This window comes from Rosa chinensis, chromosome 6 (genome assembly GCF_002994745.2).
Source record: "Rosa chinensis cultivar Old Blush chromosome 6, RchiOBHm-V2, whole genome shotgun sequence".
Lineage (NCBI taxonomy): Eukaryota > Viridiplantae > Streptophyta > Magnoliopsida > Rosales > Rosaceae > Rosa > Rosa chinensis.
This window is the reverse complement of record NC_037093.1, coordinates 18,333,416-18,354,107: the sequence shown is the minus strand read 5'-3', so window position 1 is coordinate 18,354,107 and position 20,692 is coordinate 18,333,416. Positions and strand designations below refer to the sequence as shown.

The 20,692-nt window shown below is 41.3% G+C and overlaps 1 protein-coding gene and 1 pseudogene across 1 annotated transcript; both read right to left on the bottom strand.

The window, feature by feature from the left end:
• Window positions 1-5,068: 5,068 nt before the first annotated feature.
• On the bottom strand, window positions 5,069-8,542 carry LOC112170972 (annotated as a pseudogene).
• Window positions 8,543-9,337: 795 nt separating this feature from the next.
• LOC112170464 (polyol transporter 5) lies at window positions 9,338-12,512 on the bottom strand. The gene is made up of 3 exons (XM_024307760.2): window positions 12,238-12,512; window positions 11,731-12,077; window positions 9,338-10,792 (listed from the first exon to the last, which is right to left on the bottom strand). Exons 1-3 carry the CDS (start codon window positions 12,389-12,391, stop codon window positions 9,680-9,682), a joined length of 1,614 nt encoding a protein of 537 aa, XP_024163528.1. The 5' UTR covers window positions 12,392-12,512; the 3' UTR covers window positions 9,338-9,679.
• Window positions 12,513-20,692: the final 8,180 nt, after the last annotated feature.

Genomic DNA, 20,692 nt, shown 5'->3' with positions numbered 1-20,692 from the left:
CTGGTCACATTTACATTGGAATTACCGAAAGGAGTTAGACGACTACCATTGTTTTGCATTAACTAGTTTATTGGATTAGATTTCCTTTGGTTAAAGAAACGATGATGTAATTCCGTTTGGCTTATTAATAAAAGTTGAGTTCTTTTCTTTATGACTCCTTTTTTTAATTACGAGCTTTTCTTTTAGGAATGGATGAACTTCAATGTCTTGCGGATAGTGCGACTACGCACACCATTCTACGACATAGGCAATTATTCTTGGAGATGTTGCCTACATATTCATCTGTGACTACGATGGCTGGGCCATCAAGTTTAGTTCAAGGACATGGAATGGCCCAATTCCTTTTGCCCAATGGCACCTTGATTAAAGTCACTGAAACTCTCTACGCTCCTAAGGCGAATCGAACCTTATTGAGCTTTAAAGATATTAGAGCCAACGGATTCCATGCGCATAGTGAGAACGGAATAGAATTCCTTTGCATTACCTCTAATGATTGCGGAAGAAAGCGCATCTTAGAAAAGCTTATGTGTCAATCTAGTGGACTTTATGTCACTACAATTCGACCTATTGAATCCAATAATGTCATAAGAGAAGATCTCTTGGATTCAGACACATATTGGCTTTGGCATGACCGACTAGGACATCCTGGTCGTGATATGATGCTCCGTATACTAAAGACTTCACACGGACATCCATTCTTTAGAGTGAGAAGAAGCAAGAATCGAAAATTGATTCCAGGACTTAGCAAGACCGCAACAATTGCAGCATCTGGAGCTGTAGCCGTCTTGGGGCGCCATAGGGCCGCCCAAGTCCCATGTGGTGATGCCATTAATGGCGCCAACCATGAGCATAACGCCATGGTTGTTCCTCCTAGTGGCCATGACGCCACACACACCAATTTCCATGGCTCTAACGCCATAATGGGAGATGTAGTCACACACTTTGCTTCTAATAGCGCTATAGACGCTCAGGCCCAACCAAAATCCTCATTGGTTGCTTCTAAGGCCCCTCGCTCTTTCTGCAAAGCCTGTTCGTTCTGGAAATTAGGACCGAGATCGTCCTACGCAAAGGATCCCAAAATACTCATTCTGTTCTTACAGAGGATCCAAGGGGTTATCTGTGGACCAATTCAACCACCATGCGGACCTTTTAAATACTTTATGGTATTGGTTGATGCATCGACACGCTGGTCACATGTCGCGCTACTGTCCACTCGAAATGCTGCTTATGCTAAACTCCTAGCCCAGATTATCCGTCTACGGGCTCACTACCCTGACCATCCTATTAAGTCAATTCGACTTGATAATGCTGGGGAGTTTACATCGAAGACATTCGATGACTATTGCATGTCACTGGGGATTGATGTAGAGCATCCAGTTCCCCATGTTCATACCCAAAATGGTCTCGCAGAAGCCGCTATCAAACGACTACAGATGATAGCACGGACATTGGTTATGCGCACCAATCTCCCTGTTTCTGCTTGGGGATATGCAATATTGCATGCAACGACGCTAATTCGTCTACGACCCACTGCCACCCAATCTTACTCTGCGTTACAGCTAGTGACTGGATACGAGCCTGATATCTCGCACTTACGCATCTTTGGGTGTGCCTATTACGCCGCCACAGCGTACTAAGATGGGTCCACAACGACGAATGGGCATTTATGTTGGATATGAATCTCCAGCGATAGTCTGCTACCTTGAACCCTTGACAGGCGATCTCTTTACCGCTAGATTTGCTGATTGTCACTTTGATGAGACAGTCTTCCCATCGTTAGGGGGAGATAAGAACACATATGTTCAACAGGAACGACAGGAATTGTCGTGGTCTGTCCCCACTATGTCTCATCTCGATCCCCGTACCGCACAGTCCGAACTTGAAGTGCGAAGAATAATCGAGCTCCAGAACGTAGCAGACACTCTGCCTGATGCGTTTTTTGATGTTCCCAAAGTGATGAGATCACACATACCTGCTGCAAACGTGCTTGCAAGGATCGATGTCCCAAATACTGGACATCACGCCTCTCCTGTGACACCAGGAGATGGCGCCATTGCCCAACATGGCAATGATGTGGCATCTATGGCCGCAGGTCCCGCAAGAAAGCGCGGTAGATCGATTGGTTCGAAGGATACTCGCCCTAGATAGAGAGCGAACGAGGCACAAACAAATCTTTTGATCATCGATACTCAAAATCCGTCCCATGATAATGTTCCGGATTATGGTTATGTCCAAGAGACATCTTTGGGGGACGCCTCATTGTCAGAACCTATCCCTGAGAACGTAGAGATCTCTGTTAATTACACTAGTGTACATGGGACGTGGGAAAGAAACTCCATCATCATTGATGATGTCTTCGCGTATTCAGTGGCGCGTGAGATTATTGAGACCGATGACATCGAACCACGCTCCGTTGATGAATGTCAACGTAGAGCCGATTGGCCAAAGTGGAAAGATGCGATCCAGGCAGAACTTGATTCTCTAGCGAAAAGAAAGGTATTCGGACCAGTTGTGCCAATACCGCCCAACACCAAACCAGTTGGTCACAAATGGGTATTCGTTAGAAAGCGTAATGAGAAAAATGAGATTGTAAGGTACAAAGCTCACCTTGTGGCGCAAGGTTTCTCACAACGCCCTGGAATCGACTACGAGGAGACATATTCTCCCGTAATGGACGTCATAACGTTCCGCTACCTTATCAGTTTGGTGGTTTCCGAAAAACTGAACATGCAGCTTATGGATGTGGTTACTGCGTATCTATATGGGGATCTAGATACAGAGATATACATGAAGATTCCAGACGGAATTCAGTTACCCAAATCAAGTGGCTCTAAACCACGGAGCGCGTTTGCAATTAGATTGAAACGCTCACTATATGGATTGAAACAATCCGGATGGATGTGGTATAACCGTCTAAGTGACTACTTGATTGGAAAGGGATATGTCAACAATGAACTATGCCCATGTGTGTTCATAAAAGGGACAAGTTCCGGATTTGCAATAGTAGCGGTTTATGTCGATGACATGAACATAATTGGCACCCTTAAAGAGTTAAGGGAAACCGCTGAACACTTGAAATCCGAGTTTGAGATGAAAGATCTTGGGAAAACACGGTTTTGCCTCGGTTTAGAACTTGAGCACCGTAGAGATGGTATCCTGATTCATCAATCAGCTTATACCCAAAAGATGCTTAGGCGTTTCAACACTGATAAGATTAAGCCTTCAAGCACCCCAATGGTCGTCCGTAGTCTTGATCCAAAGAAAGATCAATTTCGTCCAAAAGATGACGATGAAGAAGTGCTAGAGGCAGAAGTGCCCTACCTAAGTGCAATAGGCGCATTATTGTACTTAGCACAATGCACAAGACCGGATATCTCATTCGCTGTGAACTTGCTAGCTAGATATAGCTCTGCGCCTACACGACGTCATTGGACTGGTGTTAAAGATATCTTTCGATACCTAAGTGATACGATCGATATGGGCTTGTTCTATCCCTTCAGAGAGAAGATGGATTTGGACCCATCAAGTGCCAGGGACGCCACACATGGTGGACTGCGTTCCCTCTCCCCATCCTAAAATGATATAAGTGTTTTGGAAGGTTTTGCTGATGCTGGGTACCTCTCTGACCCACACAAAGGTCGCTCCCAAACTGGTTATGTTTTCACCATGGGAAAAACCGCGATATCTTGGAGGTCTACAAAGCAGACCTTAGTCGCCACCTCTTCGAATCATGCAGAGATTATTGCTCTTCACGAAGCAGTTCGTGAATGTATATGGCTTCGATCCATAGTTACGCATATTCGAAGTAATTGTGGTTTGAAGTCTATCACAGATGAGCCAACGAGCATTTATGAGGATAATGCTGCTTGCATTGAACAAATGAAGCAAGGCTACATCAAAGGCGACAACACCAAGCATATATCACCTAAATTCTTCTACAATCAACAACAACAGAAGCTCCTCAAGATCAAAGTAAACCAAGTTCGATCTGAGGACAATGAGGCAGACTTGTTTACTAAGTCATTGCCCAAATCCACGTTCGAGAAACATGTGGCGAGAATTGGCTTGCGGAAATTATCTGAACTCCCATGATTGTAGTCATCAAGGGGAGGCGCAGACATCAGGGGAGATGTCTACATGTTCAGCTTGAAACGTGAAGGGTGTGTTGTGCTCTTTTTCCCCTTCGACCGAGGTTATTTTTGTCCCACTGGGTTTTTGTTACTCGGCAAGGTTTTTAACGAGGCAACGAGAGAAGCACCACTTTTGGACAACACAAGGGGGAGTGTTTAAGGATATCTATATTTGTGTTTAGCCCAAACTCTGGGTTACTTGACCTAGTGGTAATAGGGTTAAATTAGAAGGATCTAGATTCCTATTCAATGTACGATTACTTTCCTTGTACGATTGAGATTCTATGTATTGTAATCCTCTATATAAAGAGGCCCCTATTATCAATGAGAATACATAGCAAATTCCTCTCAAATTCAGTTTCTCTAAAACAGTTATCAAATATTTAGGTCCATACAAATTTTTGTCCCGATCTTAGAGACATTAGTTAAAAAATTGATAATTTTTTTTTTCGGTTACAAGTTAAAAATTGATAATATTCATTCATGATCTGAACACACATTCATGATAATTCATTCATGACTACTATTATTGCTAGTTTCTGAGATACAGTCTCACGAGTCACCAAAAGAGGAAAAAATAAAAAAAACTACAAATGGTAAGCAAATGTCAAGCACGACCTTGTACAATGAATACGCATGTAAAACTTTGTTTTCTTCATTGCATTTGATATTTCTCCTCGTAAGGGCCGAGCCATGAACCATTCTTGTACCATTTTCCTTCTGATAAAAATTTAAGCTTTTGTATGTGCCGGTTGCATATAATCCGCACGCATACAAAGATTTTCAGACGAAAGGTTGAGCTTCTTCTTCTCTACTAATATATATATATATATATATATATATATATATATATATATATATATATATATATATATATATATATATATATATATATATATATATACGGAGAGGATCGAGAGCGGACGTCCGCACTTTCGCTAAAGTGCGGACGGCGATGCAGCAGCTCGGCTCGGGGCGCGAAGGAGCGGCGGAGCATGCCGGACGGAGGCCAGGGGTCGGACGGACCTGTCTGCAGTCGGGTGGAGTCGCCGGAGACGAGGTTGCAGCGCTGCATGTCCGGTTGCAGTTGCAGGTCGGGTCGCCGCCCAGAAACCTACAACCCGACCTGCTCCGACTTCAATCGCTGTCCAGACGCGTCTGGGAAGCCTCTGGCCTCCGTCTGGCAAGCTCCACGCCGCCGTCGCTGCCTGGAACAGCCGGCTGCGTCGCCGTCCGCACTTTAGCGAAAGTGCGGACGTCCTCTCTAGAACTCGCCCGTATATATATATATATATATATATATATATATATATATATATATACTGAACCTGACCACCGTTGCCGGTGTCGTTCTCGTTACTATTAGGATTGGCACGCTTATTCTTGAGCAGAGCATTGGCCTCTTTCCACTTGTGGAACTTCCCAAAAAGAACCTCCATATCTTCAAGGGTTCTCCCCCGTGTCTCCGGCAGCATTGTGTATAAGAACACCCAGCCAACTGTCGCAATTCTGGCGAAAAGAAAGAAGGCTCCGCCGATAGTTATGGCCTTGTACAGGGATATAAAAGTCATTGAGAGGATTCCACTCACGACTCTGTTGACGGTGACTCCGATACTACACCCCTGGGCGCGTAGCTTTAACGGGAAGATCTCGGAGCTGTAGACCCAAGTGATGGGGCCCATTCTGATGGAGAAGAACGCTACGTAGAATAAGACCATGCTGATGCAGAGAACAATGGCCCACATGATCTTCTCGTCGCTGTGGTCGATGATGGTGAGGCCGAAACCGAGACAGCCGAGTGAGGCTATCATCCCTGCTACGCTGCTGAGAAGCAAAGGACAGCGTCCTATCCTGTCCAGGAGAAACGTTGCGACGAGGATGAAGAGAGTCTTAACGGATCCGACGGCTATGGTGGCGATAAGGAGTTTGGTCTTGAACTTTATTCCGGCCTTTTTGAAGATTCTCGGGCTGTACAAAAGGACGGCGTCGATGCCGGAGGCTTGTTGGAAGAAGTGTATACCGACGGCAGTGATGAGAATGTGACGGACGGCGGGGGTGGGGCGGAGGATGAGCTCTTTCCAGACGTCTTCTCCGTGGCTGCGTTTTGGGACTTGAACGACGTCGTCGTTGCAGTGTTTGAGGATTCCGGTGGCCTCTTTGATGTCGGTGAGTCGGAGTTTGGACTCTTCCATGGAGTCTGAGGTTCGGTCGAGGACTTTCTTGGCGTCGCCGAGGCGGCCTTGCATGACGAGCCAGCGAGGGGATTCCGGCATGGCTAAGACGCCGAGGGCAAGGAAGACGGAGGGGATTGCACCGACGTCGAGCATGAGACGCCAGCCTAGTTTAAGCGCGAGCTTGGAAAAGGCCCAGTTGGATACTTGGATATGTACCCCAATAAGATTCCGGCATTGATAAACATCTGTTCAAAGTTTCAAACAACCAGACACCAGTTACTCGGTTAGAGTAAGTTCACCCGTTGGGTCACCGGGTCACCTACTATTCACTGCTTTTTAGTGTATATTTTTCATTCTCTGGGTCACGAAATACACTGTGCCTGTGACCCAAGGCACGAAATACACTGTGCAGGTCACCATGGTGACCCAGAACACTGTACAGGTTGACCCAGGGCACGAAATACACTGTGCTCGTGACCCAGAGGATGAAATTAACACTAAAAAGCAGTGAATAGTGGGTGACCTGGTGACCCAACGGATGAACTTGCTCTTAGTACTTTATTAGAGATGAAACCATTAAACAAAAAAAAAATTGAGGTGAGTTTGATAACCAAAACGTTTTTCCCAACTTCGTGGGCATAGATAGAGCAAGTCTAAGCGAACGAGAAGAATTGACTTACAAAGAAGCCCAAAAAAGTGGATCAAAATCTTGGCATGGGTCGACAACAAACTCAACTCAAGATAAATATTCTGTATTTGTGTCTGGGCATATGTAATGCAATTACAATTTTGTAAAACCAAACCGAAAAAAGGTTTCTATTTAATATTCAATGGCTTACCAAATATTTACCTAATTAACTCTTTAAAGCATCTCCAACAGTACCAATTACTTTTTAGTTAAATTTAGTTAAAGATGTGAAATATAGCTATTGATTTAACAATGTTGCTCGGATTCAAATTTGCTCACCACCAATACTTTGATGGTGATACCACCACCCAATAAGAAACTGACATGTGTCATAAAACACAATTATAGGTAATTATGATGTTTTATTAAAAAATTATATTTTAAGTATTCAATTGATTTTATATGATGTGACAAGTTTTAATAGGGTGGTGATATCACCACAAAATAAAAGTGGTGAGCAAATTTGAATCCATGTTGCTCCAGCAGTAGTAGCTATTTGTAAATAATATACTAAATTTTATCAAATTATAAACTGACATGTGGACAAAAGAGGAGAGATAAATATAACTTTTGCTTTAACTATACAAGATTCTCTAGCTAAATATAGCTAGCCATTTTAGCTAAAGTTAAATTTAACTTGGGTATAGCTAGTCTGTTGGAGTTGATTTTTGTTTTAAAAATAGTTATATATAGCTAAAAATTGAATTTAGCTAGTCTGTTGGAGATGCCCTAAAGTCTTCACTAAAAATAACAAAAAGTGGTGAGCTGAAAGTAAACGAGTTCCAACTTCCAACAATATCCAAATGACCAAAACTCGAAGAAAGGGTTGTGTTGCCTTGGACTTTGGTGCTTTGTTGGATAAAATCCAAGAGCATATTCTAAAGCTCTCTTGATAAGTGCTTCAAAGATTATAATTTAACTAACAAGCCAGAAAGGCAGAAACAAAAAAACCAACCAACCTACCTCAGGGAAAGACGTGAGGAAACCACGAGACGACGCCGGAGAGACTTCGGCGGTGTAGACAGGAGCAATCATGAGGGCATAACCGACGCCGATTCCAACAACAAATCTCCCAAACATGAGGAAGGAGTAGTTGGTGGCGAAGCCCATGAGAAGAGCTCCGGCGAAGAAGATGGCTTCGGCGAGGACTATGGTATACCGACGTCCAATCCAGTCGGACGTCCTGCCGGCGGCGGCGGAACCGATGAGGGAGTAGAGATTCAAAATTCCGACTAGAACTTCGATCTGCACGTCGGAGACATGAAGGTCGTCTTGGATGAAGATCACCGCTCCACTCATTACACCGATATCTGGATGGAGGTCGTCTTGGGTGTGCAAATTTCACTCTCTCCCCCCCCCTCCCCCCCCCCCCCCCCCCCCCACCCACACCAGCGAAAAGTACAAAAAGATTTGGGATAAAATATTATTAAAAATTTAAAGGGGGTGTGAAAAGGCTGACAGTATGGGTCATCATTTGGCCCGCGGACCTAAAAGCCCATGGGCTCCCGCCCGGCCCGGCCCGCAACAAAGCCCATCTCGACCTTGCCCATTGGGCACGAGGCAGGGCTAGGGCGGAGGGTTCAAAGCCCGGCCCGCGGCCCGGCCCGTTATATGCCCATTAAAGCCCGCCCGAAAACCCATTCAATTTTTGTATTAATATATTTTTATGTAGTTATATTGAACTAATTATTGCATTAGGCCATATATTTTTTTAATTTTGTATTTTATTTTGTTCAATCATTAACGTATCATCATTTTTTCATTGTTTTTTGTATTTTTTTTAACAAAATAATATGACATATAAATATAATGGGCTCGGCCCTGCCCACCCAAAAAAGCCTTGCCCGACCCGACCCTAAAAAGCCCGTAAGGCCCTGGGCCCATGGGCTGCCCCTAGCTGACAGTGAGTTAATAATCGCCATCAACATTAAAGGAACTATCATGGACAAAAGCATGAATGGCACTATTAAATGCAGGTTCCTTTTCATTCATGTACAGGAGCCTTTCATTCATCACAGCCTTCCCTTCCCAATTATTGGATCGTTGTATTTGGTTCTTTAGAATGTTTTGAATGCAAATATTAACATTGCCTCACTATTTCTTTATTTTCTGGACCTAAATTATACATACAGTTAATGGCGTATTAAGAACTTTATCACAAACAGTATCCATAATTGTACTTTTGGGTTCAGAGGTATAATAAACACTCAATTTGGAATCTATATAATCGCGTTGTCAAATATTTAGGTCGATACAAATTTTTTTCCAGATCTTAGAGACATTAGTTAAGAAATTGATAATTTTTTTTTTGTTACTAGTTAAAAATTGATAATTCATTCATGATCTGAACACACATTCATGATAATTCACTCATGACTACTATTATTTCTAGTTTCTGAAATACAGTCTCACGAGTCACCAAAAGAGGAAAAAATAAAAAACCTACAAATGGTAAGCAAATGTCAAGCACAACCTTGTACAATGAATACACATATAAAACTTTGTTTTCATCATTGCATTTGATTTTTCTCCTTGAAGGGGCCGAGCCATCAACCATTCTTATACCATTTGCCTTCTGATAAGCTTTTGTATGTGCCGGTTATATATAATCCGCACGCATACAAAAATTTTCAGACTATGGGTTGAGCTTCTTCTACTCTACTATATATATATTGTCATCACCAACCCTAATCTTGCCCTTTTGTTCCTAACTGAACCTGACCACCGTTGCCGGTGTTGTTCTCGTTACTATTAGGATTGGCACGCTTATTCTTGAGCAGAGCATTGGCCTCTTTCCACTTGTGGAACTTCCCAAAAAGAACCTCCATATCTTCAAGGGTTCTCCCCCGTGTCTCCGGCAGCATTGTATAGAAGAACACCCAGCCAACCGTCGCAATTCCGGCGAAAAGAAAGAAGGCTCCGCCAATAGTTATGGCCTTGTACAGGGATAAAAAAGTCATTGAGAGTACTCCACTGACGACTCTGTTGACGGCGACTCCAATGCTACACCCCTGAGCTCGTAGCTTTAACGGGAAGATCTCGGAGCTGTAGACCCACGTGATGGGGCCCATTCCGATGGAGAAGAACGCCACGTAGAATAAGACCATACTGATGGAGAGAACAATGGCCCACATGATCTTCTCGTCGCTGTGTTCGATGATGGTGAGGCTGAAACCGAGACAACCAAGTGAGGCTATCATCCCTGCTACGCTGGTAAGAAGCAAAGGACGGCGTCCTATCCTGTCCAGAAGAAACGTTGCGACGAGGATGAAGACTGTCTTGACGGATCCGACGGCTATGGTGGCGAGGAGGAGTTTGGTCTTGGACTTTATTCCGGCCTTTTTGAAGATTCTCGGGCTGTACAAAACGACGGCGTCGATGCCCGAGGCTTGTTGGAAGAAGTGTATACCGACGGCGGCGATGAGAATGTGACGGACGGCGGGGGTTGGGCGGAGTATGAGCTCTTTCCAGACGTCTTCACCGTGGCTGCGTTTTGGGACTTGAACGACGTCCTCGTTGCAGTGCTCGGGGATTCCGGCGGCTTCTTTGATGTCGGCGAGTCGGAGTTTGGACTCTTCCATGGAGTCTGAAGTTCGGTCGAGGACTCTCTTGGCGTCGCCAAGACGGCCCTGCATGACGAGCCAGCGAGGGGATTCCGGCATGGCTAAGACGCCGAGGGCGAGGAAGACGGAGGGTATTGCACCGACGCCGAGCATGAGACGCCAGCCTAGGTTAAGTGCGAGCTTGGAGAATGCCCAGTTGGATATGTACCCCAATAAGATTCCGGCATTGATAAACACCTGCTCAAAGTTTCAAACAACCAAACATCGGTTAGTACTTTATTATGTTCTCAAAAAGAAAAAAAGAAAAAAAGAAAAAAGTACTTTATTAGAGATGAAAGCATAAAAAAAAAATGAGGTAAGTATGATAACCAAAAAATTTTTCCCAACTTCGTGGGCATAGTTTGCCTCCAAGGAAGGGGGGAAAAAAAAACCGAGCTATTCAGAAAAAGAAAAAAAAACAAGACAACAAACTCAACTCGACCAATAAGAATTTGATAAGTATTCTGAATTTGTATATCAAATTTATTTATTAAATGATGTGAGGCAATTTACTAGTCAAATAGGCCATAATGATGTGTAGATAAATTTTGTAAAACAAATCCAAAAAAGTTTTATACATAATATTCAATTGCTTACGAAATATGTTAGCCAACAACTATAAATTCTTTGCATAATATTCAATTGGGCTTGTTTTGGATGGAGTCCGATCTCTGTTGCGGGAGTTTGAATTTGTGACTTGGAATCATGTGCGCAAAAAAACTATCCCAGTAGCTCATGGTCTGGAAAGGAACTTATTGAAGATGGTTCAATCTATGAACAGTAAGGATGTAGGTCCTTTTGGCTATATGATTTGTTAAAAGCAAATTAATTGTTTTAGAGGCCAAAAGGAGAGTTTATTGGCCTGATTTGTACTCTCTTGATTGAGTTTGGTAAATTTCATTTCGATAAAAAAAAAAAAGAGGAGAACAAAAGTGGTGAGTTGAAAATAAACGGTTTTTCAATATTGTCAGAAAAGTTCCAACCATAACCAAAAGACCAAAACTCAGAGAAAGGATGGGTGTTGCCTTTGGACTTTGGTGCTTTGTGGGTAAAATCCAAGAGCATATTCTAAAGCTTTCTTGATAAGTGCTTCAAAGATTTTAACTAACAAGCCAGAAACAAACGAACAAACCTACCTCAGGGAAAGACGTGAGGAAACCACGAGACGACGCCGGAGAAACTTCCGCGGTGTAGACAGGAGCAATCATGAGGGCATAACCAACGCCGATTCCGGCAACAAACCTCCCAAACATGAGGAAGGAATAGTTGGTGGCGAAGCCCATGAGAAGAGCTCCGGCGAAGAAGATGGCTCCGGCGAAGACTATGGTATACCGACGTCCAATCCAGTCGGACGTCCTGCCGGCGGCAGCGGAGCCGATGAGGGAGTAGAGATTCAGAATTCCGACTAGAACTTCGATCTGCCCGTCGGAGACATGGAGGTCGTCTTGGATGAAGATCACCGCTCCACTCATTACACCAATATCTGTAGATAACACAAAAAACTTAACCACCACATGCATATGTATGTGCGTGTATGTGTGTATCTATATAAAGACAACACAGTTCTCAAGATATCTCGAGTTCAGGTCTCTCCTCCCCGAATATCATATTTCAAAATGAAAGAAACATAAACGATTACTTACCATAACCGAGTAGGATAGAAGTCATGGAAGCCAACATAGCACAAGCAAAAGCGAACTTGTTTCTCTTGGGTTTGGGAGCGGGATCGAAATCTGCAATGGTTTTCTGGATGGGTTGGCCGGAGACGACATTTTCTTCAGCTCTCCGGTCAGCCATCTCGTTAATAAACTGGAGATGGACTCGGAGCTATAGGGAGAGACTTGGTTATGTGGTGATTAATTTGAGGAGGATGAAATAACTGTGGAGTAGTAGTGCTGGGTTAGAGCTAAGCTATTAGGAGTGTGGGTATATATAGACCCCAAAATACTGGTCACACCAGGTAGTGTCATTACGACTCGTAACAGTGGACCGTAGAGTCTTAATCTTACATCATTCAAGTGGACCAGTGGGTTCAGTTTTCACAGCAGGCGTAGATTAATTGGTTGTAACAAACTTAGATGAATTGATCTGATTAATTAAGCTTAGCTATCGACTAATTGAGCACAGCTCGTGAGCGTACAATATACAAGTTATCACAGCTGGAACTTCATCTTCATGCGCCAGCTAGCCGACGCTATTTGATTATTTAGTGTGTATATATACGACCAAAAAAGAAATATCATACTCTAATACTCCATCAATAATGCATTATGTGATTATTCTTTGCGTCGGAGAGATAAATACAACTTTTAGTGTATTTAGACCAGGTAAATGTGGCATATCAAAGCAGCTCTTATAACTTCTCCATATTATGATTTTTCTTCAGGAAAATATGAGTCATTTTTACTTGAACAGATTCCATATACATATCCTCATTTTAGGGATAGTGATGAAAAAAAAAATTCCCTAAATTTACATGAAAGAATTATGGAGACTATAAAATAAGAAATCTGTTGAAGTTAAAGCAGAAAAGTTATTGAGATTTTGATTTCCGCTTCCCTATATATAATACAGAAAACTATAGAGAAGTTGTTTTTTTTTTTTTGAGAAGAAATAAAATCCATTAATAACTGAAAAGATTACAATCCATTGGAATGACCGATTGTGGTCCTACATCAAGACACACATTCCTACAAAGATCCGTAGTTACGGGTCCGTCGCTAATAGCAACATCCATGAGCCAAGAGAGCCCAACCCCTAACTAAATTTTATGCTCGAAACCATGAGCTACCATGAAAGATACCCAATCCCGAGAGTAATGATACAACCTTGCTACCAACATTAGACCGAGCCAATTTACCCTCTTCCAAAAAAAAAAAAAAAAACTAAAATTTTGACACATGCATGATCAAACAAAAAGAAAAGTAGTGTAAATTTTTATCGAAAAATGAAAGTTATTAAAGCAAAAGATAATAGAATAGGAGAAAAAAATTCTTGCAAGTCTACGATTTTATTAATACATTACCCTTTGATTTTTTTTTTTTTGAATCAAGCCCTGCGGGCGAAATAATATTTGGATCACAAACCAAAATAGGCCGTTACATACCCTTCCACTGCCATTTATAGACAGATAAGAAGATAATGGTAGTACTTATTATACATTCAAATATGTAGAGGTAGCGGGGATCCTTCATTGGTATCTAGAGATCTAGATCCTAATACAAGGAAATTATTATAATTAGACAAATTGTCAAAAACATAGGTTTGGACCAAGGGCCAAAGCCCTAGCCCAATTAAAGGCCCGATAGGGTAACCCAAAGAGAAGAAGCCCAAAACCACAAGGCCCAATAGGATTTGGAGCAGGCCCAAACTTTCATCTCCCTCATAAGTATGCCCGTGCAGCGCTGTCCGCTCCCACCACCAATCCACTGTAGCTTGCCGCACCGACCCATGCTCAATCAAGCCGCGCTGGCCCGACCCAGCTTACAACGCCTATCACTTGGCCTCGCCATGCACCCCTCCAGAATCAAAAGCCGCTGCCCGGATCCTCTAAATCTTCACTACTGCACAGCTCCTCAGAACTACGCTGTCGCTCAAACCATCAGAATCACGCTGCCGAGATCTGCAGAGCCCACGCGCGAAACCAGCCATCCCTGCACAACGCGACCACACCTAGTGATTTCGTCTAGAAACTCACCTAGCCCCCATCCAACACCTTGAGCTAGAAGCCTCTCCCTCTGAACTCCCCGAGCAAATAGAGTTCAACACCCGTCCAGCAACGGCCTAATAGCGGCGAGACAAACCCTCACCGATCCCGAGCGCTGAACGAGCAGAAGTTCTCAAAACCTTGACTTAGGGCACTCCAGATTCTTTGGAGCTCTGCAAAACAATGCAAGTACGATTTGGTTACAATTCTATTACCTTTGATTCATAGTCGAGATCAAATTTAATTTAACAATAAAGCATAAATAGACATTTTTGCTTTCAACAAGAGTTCTTTGATGGGGATTGAAACTTTCATTTCATATTTAGTGTGACTCATTAAATGAAGTGTCAATATCAATCATCTTTTAAAATATTGTAGGGCGCAAATAAAAAGTGGAGTGGTGACATGGTTTTGCTAGGATTAGTCTTCGGTAGCACTAATATAATGCAGAGTCTGTCAAGGGCTGAAAGCGCCCAACATGGTTGAGCAACCCAGAGGCTAAATTAACAACAATCAATTAGCTTCTCAAACTTGAAGTTGATACCCGCCACCTCCGGAGTCAACTAGAATCGGCATTTGATCGTCACCTTGTTATTCATAGCCAAGTCCATGCACACAAACTCTAACAAGTCCAACATCCAAAACCGAACCCAATGAAATGAAAATGACAGGCGGGCAAGGTGAGGAAGCTCGTTGGGAAGCCAAAGATGTGAACTGAAATCGTCCAGACGAACAATTAATATTATCGATTGGAGCAATTGTCATAGACTCATAGTCGTTTAACCCCATCGGCACGAGATCAAAACTTAATGGACCGGCTCTTTGCCCTAGCTATTTAGTATTTTAGTTTACTGAAGGTGAATAAACAAAAACAAAAAACACAATTAGAACCCTTGTCTTAAGATTTGCCGAACCCTGCAACAAACCCTTGACCATATAGGCATTGTGATTGAATGCTTTGCAAGTGTTCAAATTAACGACCACCATGTAAAATGATACATGGAAAAGAAGTATTAAAGAATGAGAACAACAGCTATACGGCCCTAGATTTAGTATCATCATAAACTTGACAACTATTAAAACCAAGAAATAATATTTATATTATTCTAACTTAGAGGATTAGGGTAATGATAAGAAACTGTTGACCGTGTTGTGTTTGCAAAACCATGCACACAGTTGCTGTCACGCTTCGATTTTTAAAATAATTAAAAATAAAGATAATCTTATAATTATACCGGATGTGAATGGTTCAATCATCAATACAAAATAAATAAATAAAATTTTTCTTTTAAACCATGTACAAACTGATGCCCTGAAAGCACAGTGTCAATGCAGACTCACTCCGTAGAGTCATATATTATATTACACAAGTTTACGAATTAAGATGCATAATAAAATAATAAGTAAATGCTCATCAGAATTCAATACATAGCGGAACTTTTAACAATAGTAAAGCCACAAAATTAGTTTCCTGCCCGTACAACTGCTACTAGAACTCAGCTTCACCCGCAATTACCCTGACCTACAGAATTAACCCCTACACCATTAAATAGTGCACCGCGTTGCCACACAACAAACCCGGTATACTTTTAAAAGCTTGTATGAGTAAACTCAAATACATGAACCACATAACTCACATGAATAATGATGAAAACCTTTCAACTCTGAGAAAATAAACTCACACCGCCAATATCACGAAAAATCCACTCATTCCATTTAAGGAAGCAACTCACACATATCCCGAAGAAAACCTTTCAACTCTAAGAAAATAAACTCACACCAATATCATATCACGAGAAATCCACTCAATCCATTTAAAGAAGCAACTCACAAATATCGTGAGGAAAACCTTTCAACTCTAAGAAAATCAACTCACACCAATATCACGAGAAATCCACTCATTCCATTTAAGGAAGCAATTCACACATATCCTGTCAACTCAAGGAAAAGAAACACACATCATGATTTCTTAAAATCCAATATTCTTTTCTCAAAAGAAACAATACAAGTCACACCATGACAAAATCATATAAAATGTGAAGATCCAGTCCAACCTGGATAATAAAAGTTAACTTAGTGACAAAATCATATAAATCATTAACCTAACAATTCAATATGAAAATCCATGGTCCAACCTGGATAATAAAAGAAAGTACACACCTGAAACTCTCTTTTAAAAACACGTACCCACAAGTGCCATAACACAAGGTTATGCCCTATGACAGTACATTGGCAGACAGGTTAGAACTCTAACTCAATCATAACCAATCACCCGGCCAAAGACTTGGTATTTTGATATTCATGCACTAAGGTTACAACTTGCAACCCCAGATCCTTAGATCAACCAGACCCTCATACCAAAACATTAAACGAGTTGCACTAGATCCAAAATGTTACCCAAATCTCAAAAAGAGAAATCACAACCTGTGACTCCCAATTCCTCAGACCACTAATTGTCAGATCAAACATTAAAATGGTCGCACCAGACCTGAAAATGTTACCCACCCTCAACACTTTTTAAAACAATAGAAATGAACATTTTTTTCCCAACATATTGTTTTCAAAAAGTCATACTCCAAAACAATAATATGAACTCACTCACAAATATTGCTTGTATCACAACAAATTCACAAATATATATATATATATATATATATATATATCATGTATATTTATATACACACAGGTAGTCATTCACTCAGGAATGCCACTAATATTAACTATAGTTTGCAGTTAAATAAATAACTCCCAAAACAATTAAGTAACTTCGTTCGTAAAAGAACACTGTGAGATTACTCACCCCTAAATCTAGCTACGTCTTCTTTCACTGCGAGATATATAGCACAATTATAAAACATTCGTCTAAGACAACTTCGTCAAGTACATAATCATATACGGTCTCATCTCAGTACACGAAACACAAAGAAATTAAAGTTTGAAACCCTTGTTTGAACTAAAACCCGAAAGTGAAGCCAATTAAGATGAAACTTCACCCGAGACCACCCAAAGTCTCCAGAAAACTCCAATGATCAATATGTCAAAATGACAAGTCAATCCAACGGTTGGATCCTCACGGATCGAAAACCTAGATAATCAAAATTAGGGAAAACCAAGCATGCATCAAATGATCACAACATGACCCCATAATATATCAACATGCTCGTATCGACGAGTAGATGACAACCATGAAAACAGACACCCAAAAACTGGCATGACGCGCCTTCGGCAACCCCCAAATTAGGTCACGAAACCTATGCCAAAATGTTCATCTGAACATGCACAACAACTTTCATAACTACCATAAAGTCCAGAAACGAAAGAGTAAGCCAAAATTTACCTCAAAACTTTAAGAATCTGGAAAAACCCGAAATCGTATTTTTGATTGATTCTCCTTCCTTGCTGCAAATCGGTTCAAGCCACTTGGAGGGATTGATATACATCTCCTAGGCTTCAAAACGCGACCGGTGGCCCGGCCATAAGCGGAAAGTGGAGAAATCACTACAAGACCGAAATTGCGCCGCCACCTCTTTGAGTCATCTAGGCGGCGATTCGCCGTGCACCACCACCACAGACTTGAAGAGGATGAAGGGGCAATTCGAATGGGACCAGTGGCAGTTGGATTGGTGGTCGAACAGCCGAGATATAGCCGAAAAACAAAAACTGGGTTGGTCGGAGGTGGAGAGAGAGAAATCGGATCAGGTTTCTGAAAAAGGAAATTTAGGGTTTTTTGATATTTTTCTGAATTTTTTATTTATAGAAAATTTCTAAATCTGTAAACTTTTTCCGCTGACCATAAATTCTTCATATGAACTCTGACTTTCGCTTTTCACATATCCACGAACTCGTATTAATGCGCTCTACGACTTTCGAGAATGAAGTTTTAGGTGAAACTCAACGAATCTCAACCACTTGACTCCTCGCCCTATCCCTTAAAAAAAAAAAAAAATTATATCTATATATAGCCTAGCTCGTAGGCTGCTTGATATTGAATAATGATTATCATGTAAACCAATTTAACAGCTAATACTGATGCAAATTGGCTTTTGTACCTGGCAGTCACATGACAAGATATATTTGTCTCTGATTTATAGCTTAACGACAAATATGCATGCATGAATCCCCCTAATTTTGGCTTCTGCTTTTAACATCACGGTTTTAATCTCTTTATATTCTCCGCTAATTACGTACATAAGAAATACCAGGGGTCACTTCAAAAAGGATACGCAGTAAACTAGTGAAGACATACATATATTAAGCTCTTCGTATACACTTGTGATTTACGATTAATCCTCATATAACACTTTCAGAATGGAATTGGTTCATAGTACGTACAACATTATCTAAAGATATCTCTGCCAAAAAAAAAACAAAATTCATCAAATTAGATATCTCAACATTATGTTCTTCATTGTACTGAAAGTCATTCTTCAATATAACTAGATAGCAATACAAATAAGCTTCGTTTTGATTGATCGATTTTCAATACAGTAAACAATTTCGATTATGAATATGAACAGCAAACATTTGCTTAGCACAAATGAGGTAAACGAGTATGTTGACCCTAAAATTGAACCTAAAAACTGTCCTTCCTACAACCAGTTTTCATATATCAATTGATCAAACATTTGAAATCAGATAAAAATATCATACAAAGATGAACAAGCGAGCGACGTAGTTAATGACTTTAACTAGTAGTGGCGTAGCCAAAAATCTCACTTAGAAGGGTCAAACTTTATTAACTAACAAATTAAACTCATTTTCAATCATCCTCTAGAAATGACAAAAGATTTATTAAAAATAAATAAATAATATATTAGTCTAAGAAAATTTAAGTGTAATATTTCCCATATTAATGCGGAAATTGAAAGACCCTTAAATCATGTTGAATAAATTTTGGGATTTGAGATGAACGATTTATTAATTGGATATATGTAGTGTATTAGTATCGTAAAATATTATTTCATTCCATTAAAGTTCAAGGATAATTAAGACTAATTAAGATAAATTTATATTAAATTTTAAAAATTAAGATTAATTAAGGATTTTTCAAAAATTGAGAAGGGTCATTCCATTAAGATTCATAGATAATTAAGATTAATTAAAGATTTTCTAAAAATTAAGAAGGGTCAATTGACTCTTCTCACCCTAGACTAGCTACGCCCTTGACTTTAAGGTTGGTGGTTGTAAGACAAACGATATGACTTAGAATGGGATTGGTGGGGAATTTTAACTCACCATCCATCTCGATCTTAGCGTATCTTTTTTTTTTTTTTTAAATCTAACTGATGGGCGAAATAATATATTCATCACAAGCCAGAATAGGCCGTTATATACCATTCCGCTGCCATTTATAGACAGAACAAGAAGATAGTAGTAGTACCCACAGTGGTACATAGAAATACAATCAAATACGTAGAGGTAGTGCATATCCTCTATTAATACTACGCTGGATGTGCTAGAGATAGCTAAAGTGCACACAAGTGCCTAGGTTCCTAATCCAAAAAAAACTTATTGTGACTAGACAAAACCTAAAAATAAAGGGTTTCCCAAACAAAAAAAATAACAGAAAGAAAAAAAGTTTAACTATTTTGGGCAAAGGACAGCTTGAGGCCCAATGAACCCCAACAATAGGCCCAACGTAGCCCTGCTTCACTCTTCGTGCAGATTCGTCAGAAGCACCACCGTTGATCACCATCACCGCCATCAAAAGGAGGGCTCCACCTTGACACCGCTAAACGAGCAGACGCCGCTGCACCGTCGCTGCTGCTTGGAAACAGCCTCGCTCGCGCACGCCTGACTCTGAATTTTAAAACGAGTACTCCCATCCAACACTACCTCAGAGCAACAAAAACAGAAACCAAGCTAGAGCCACGTCCCGCCTCTGAGCAGAGCCAACCCAAGGGCCTAGCCATATAACTCATTACCCGTCCGGCATCGATCAACGTCATGAAAGCAACGCAACCAAGGTCACGCTGCTGCTAGTCAGAGTGCCACCGGATGAGAGGTGGAGTTTCTGCGCCTCCTTGGCCTTAGTTTCTCGAGAGAGAGAGAGAGAGAGACAACGTCATGACAGCAACGCGACGAAGGTCACACTGCTGCTAGTCAGAGTGCCACCGGATGAGAGGTGGAGTTTTAGCGCCTCCTCGGCCTTAGTTTTGAGAGAGAGAGAGAGAGAGAGAGAGAGAGAGAGAGAGAGAGAGAGAGAGAGAGAGAGAGAGAGAGAGAGAGAGAGAGAGAGAGAGTTTTAGGGTTTCCTATAAGATATATTCTTGGGTCTTTTGTTATGTGATCTATATAATATTTATCCAGAGCGAGGCCTCGCTATGAAATTAAACTGAAATTAAAGTGCGAGATTAGAGTTTATGGTCACTTTTCGGTCTCATATCCACATC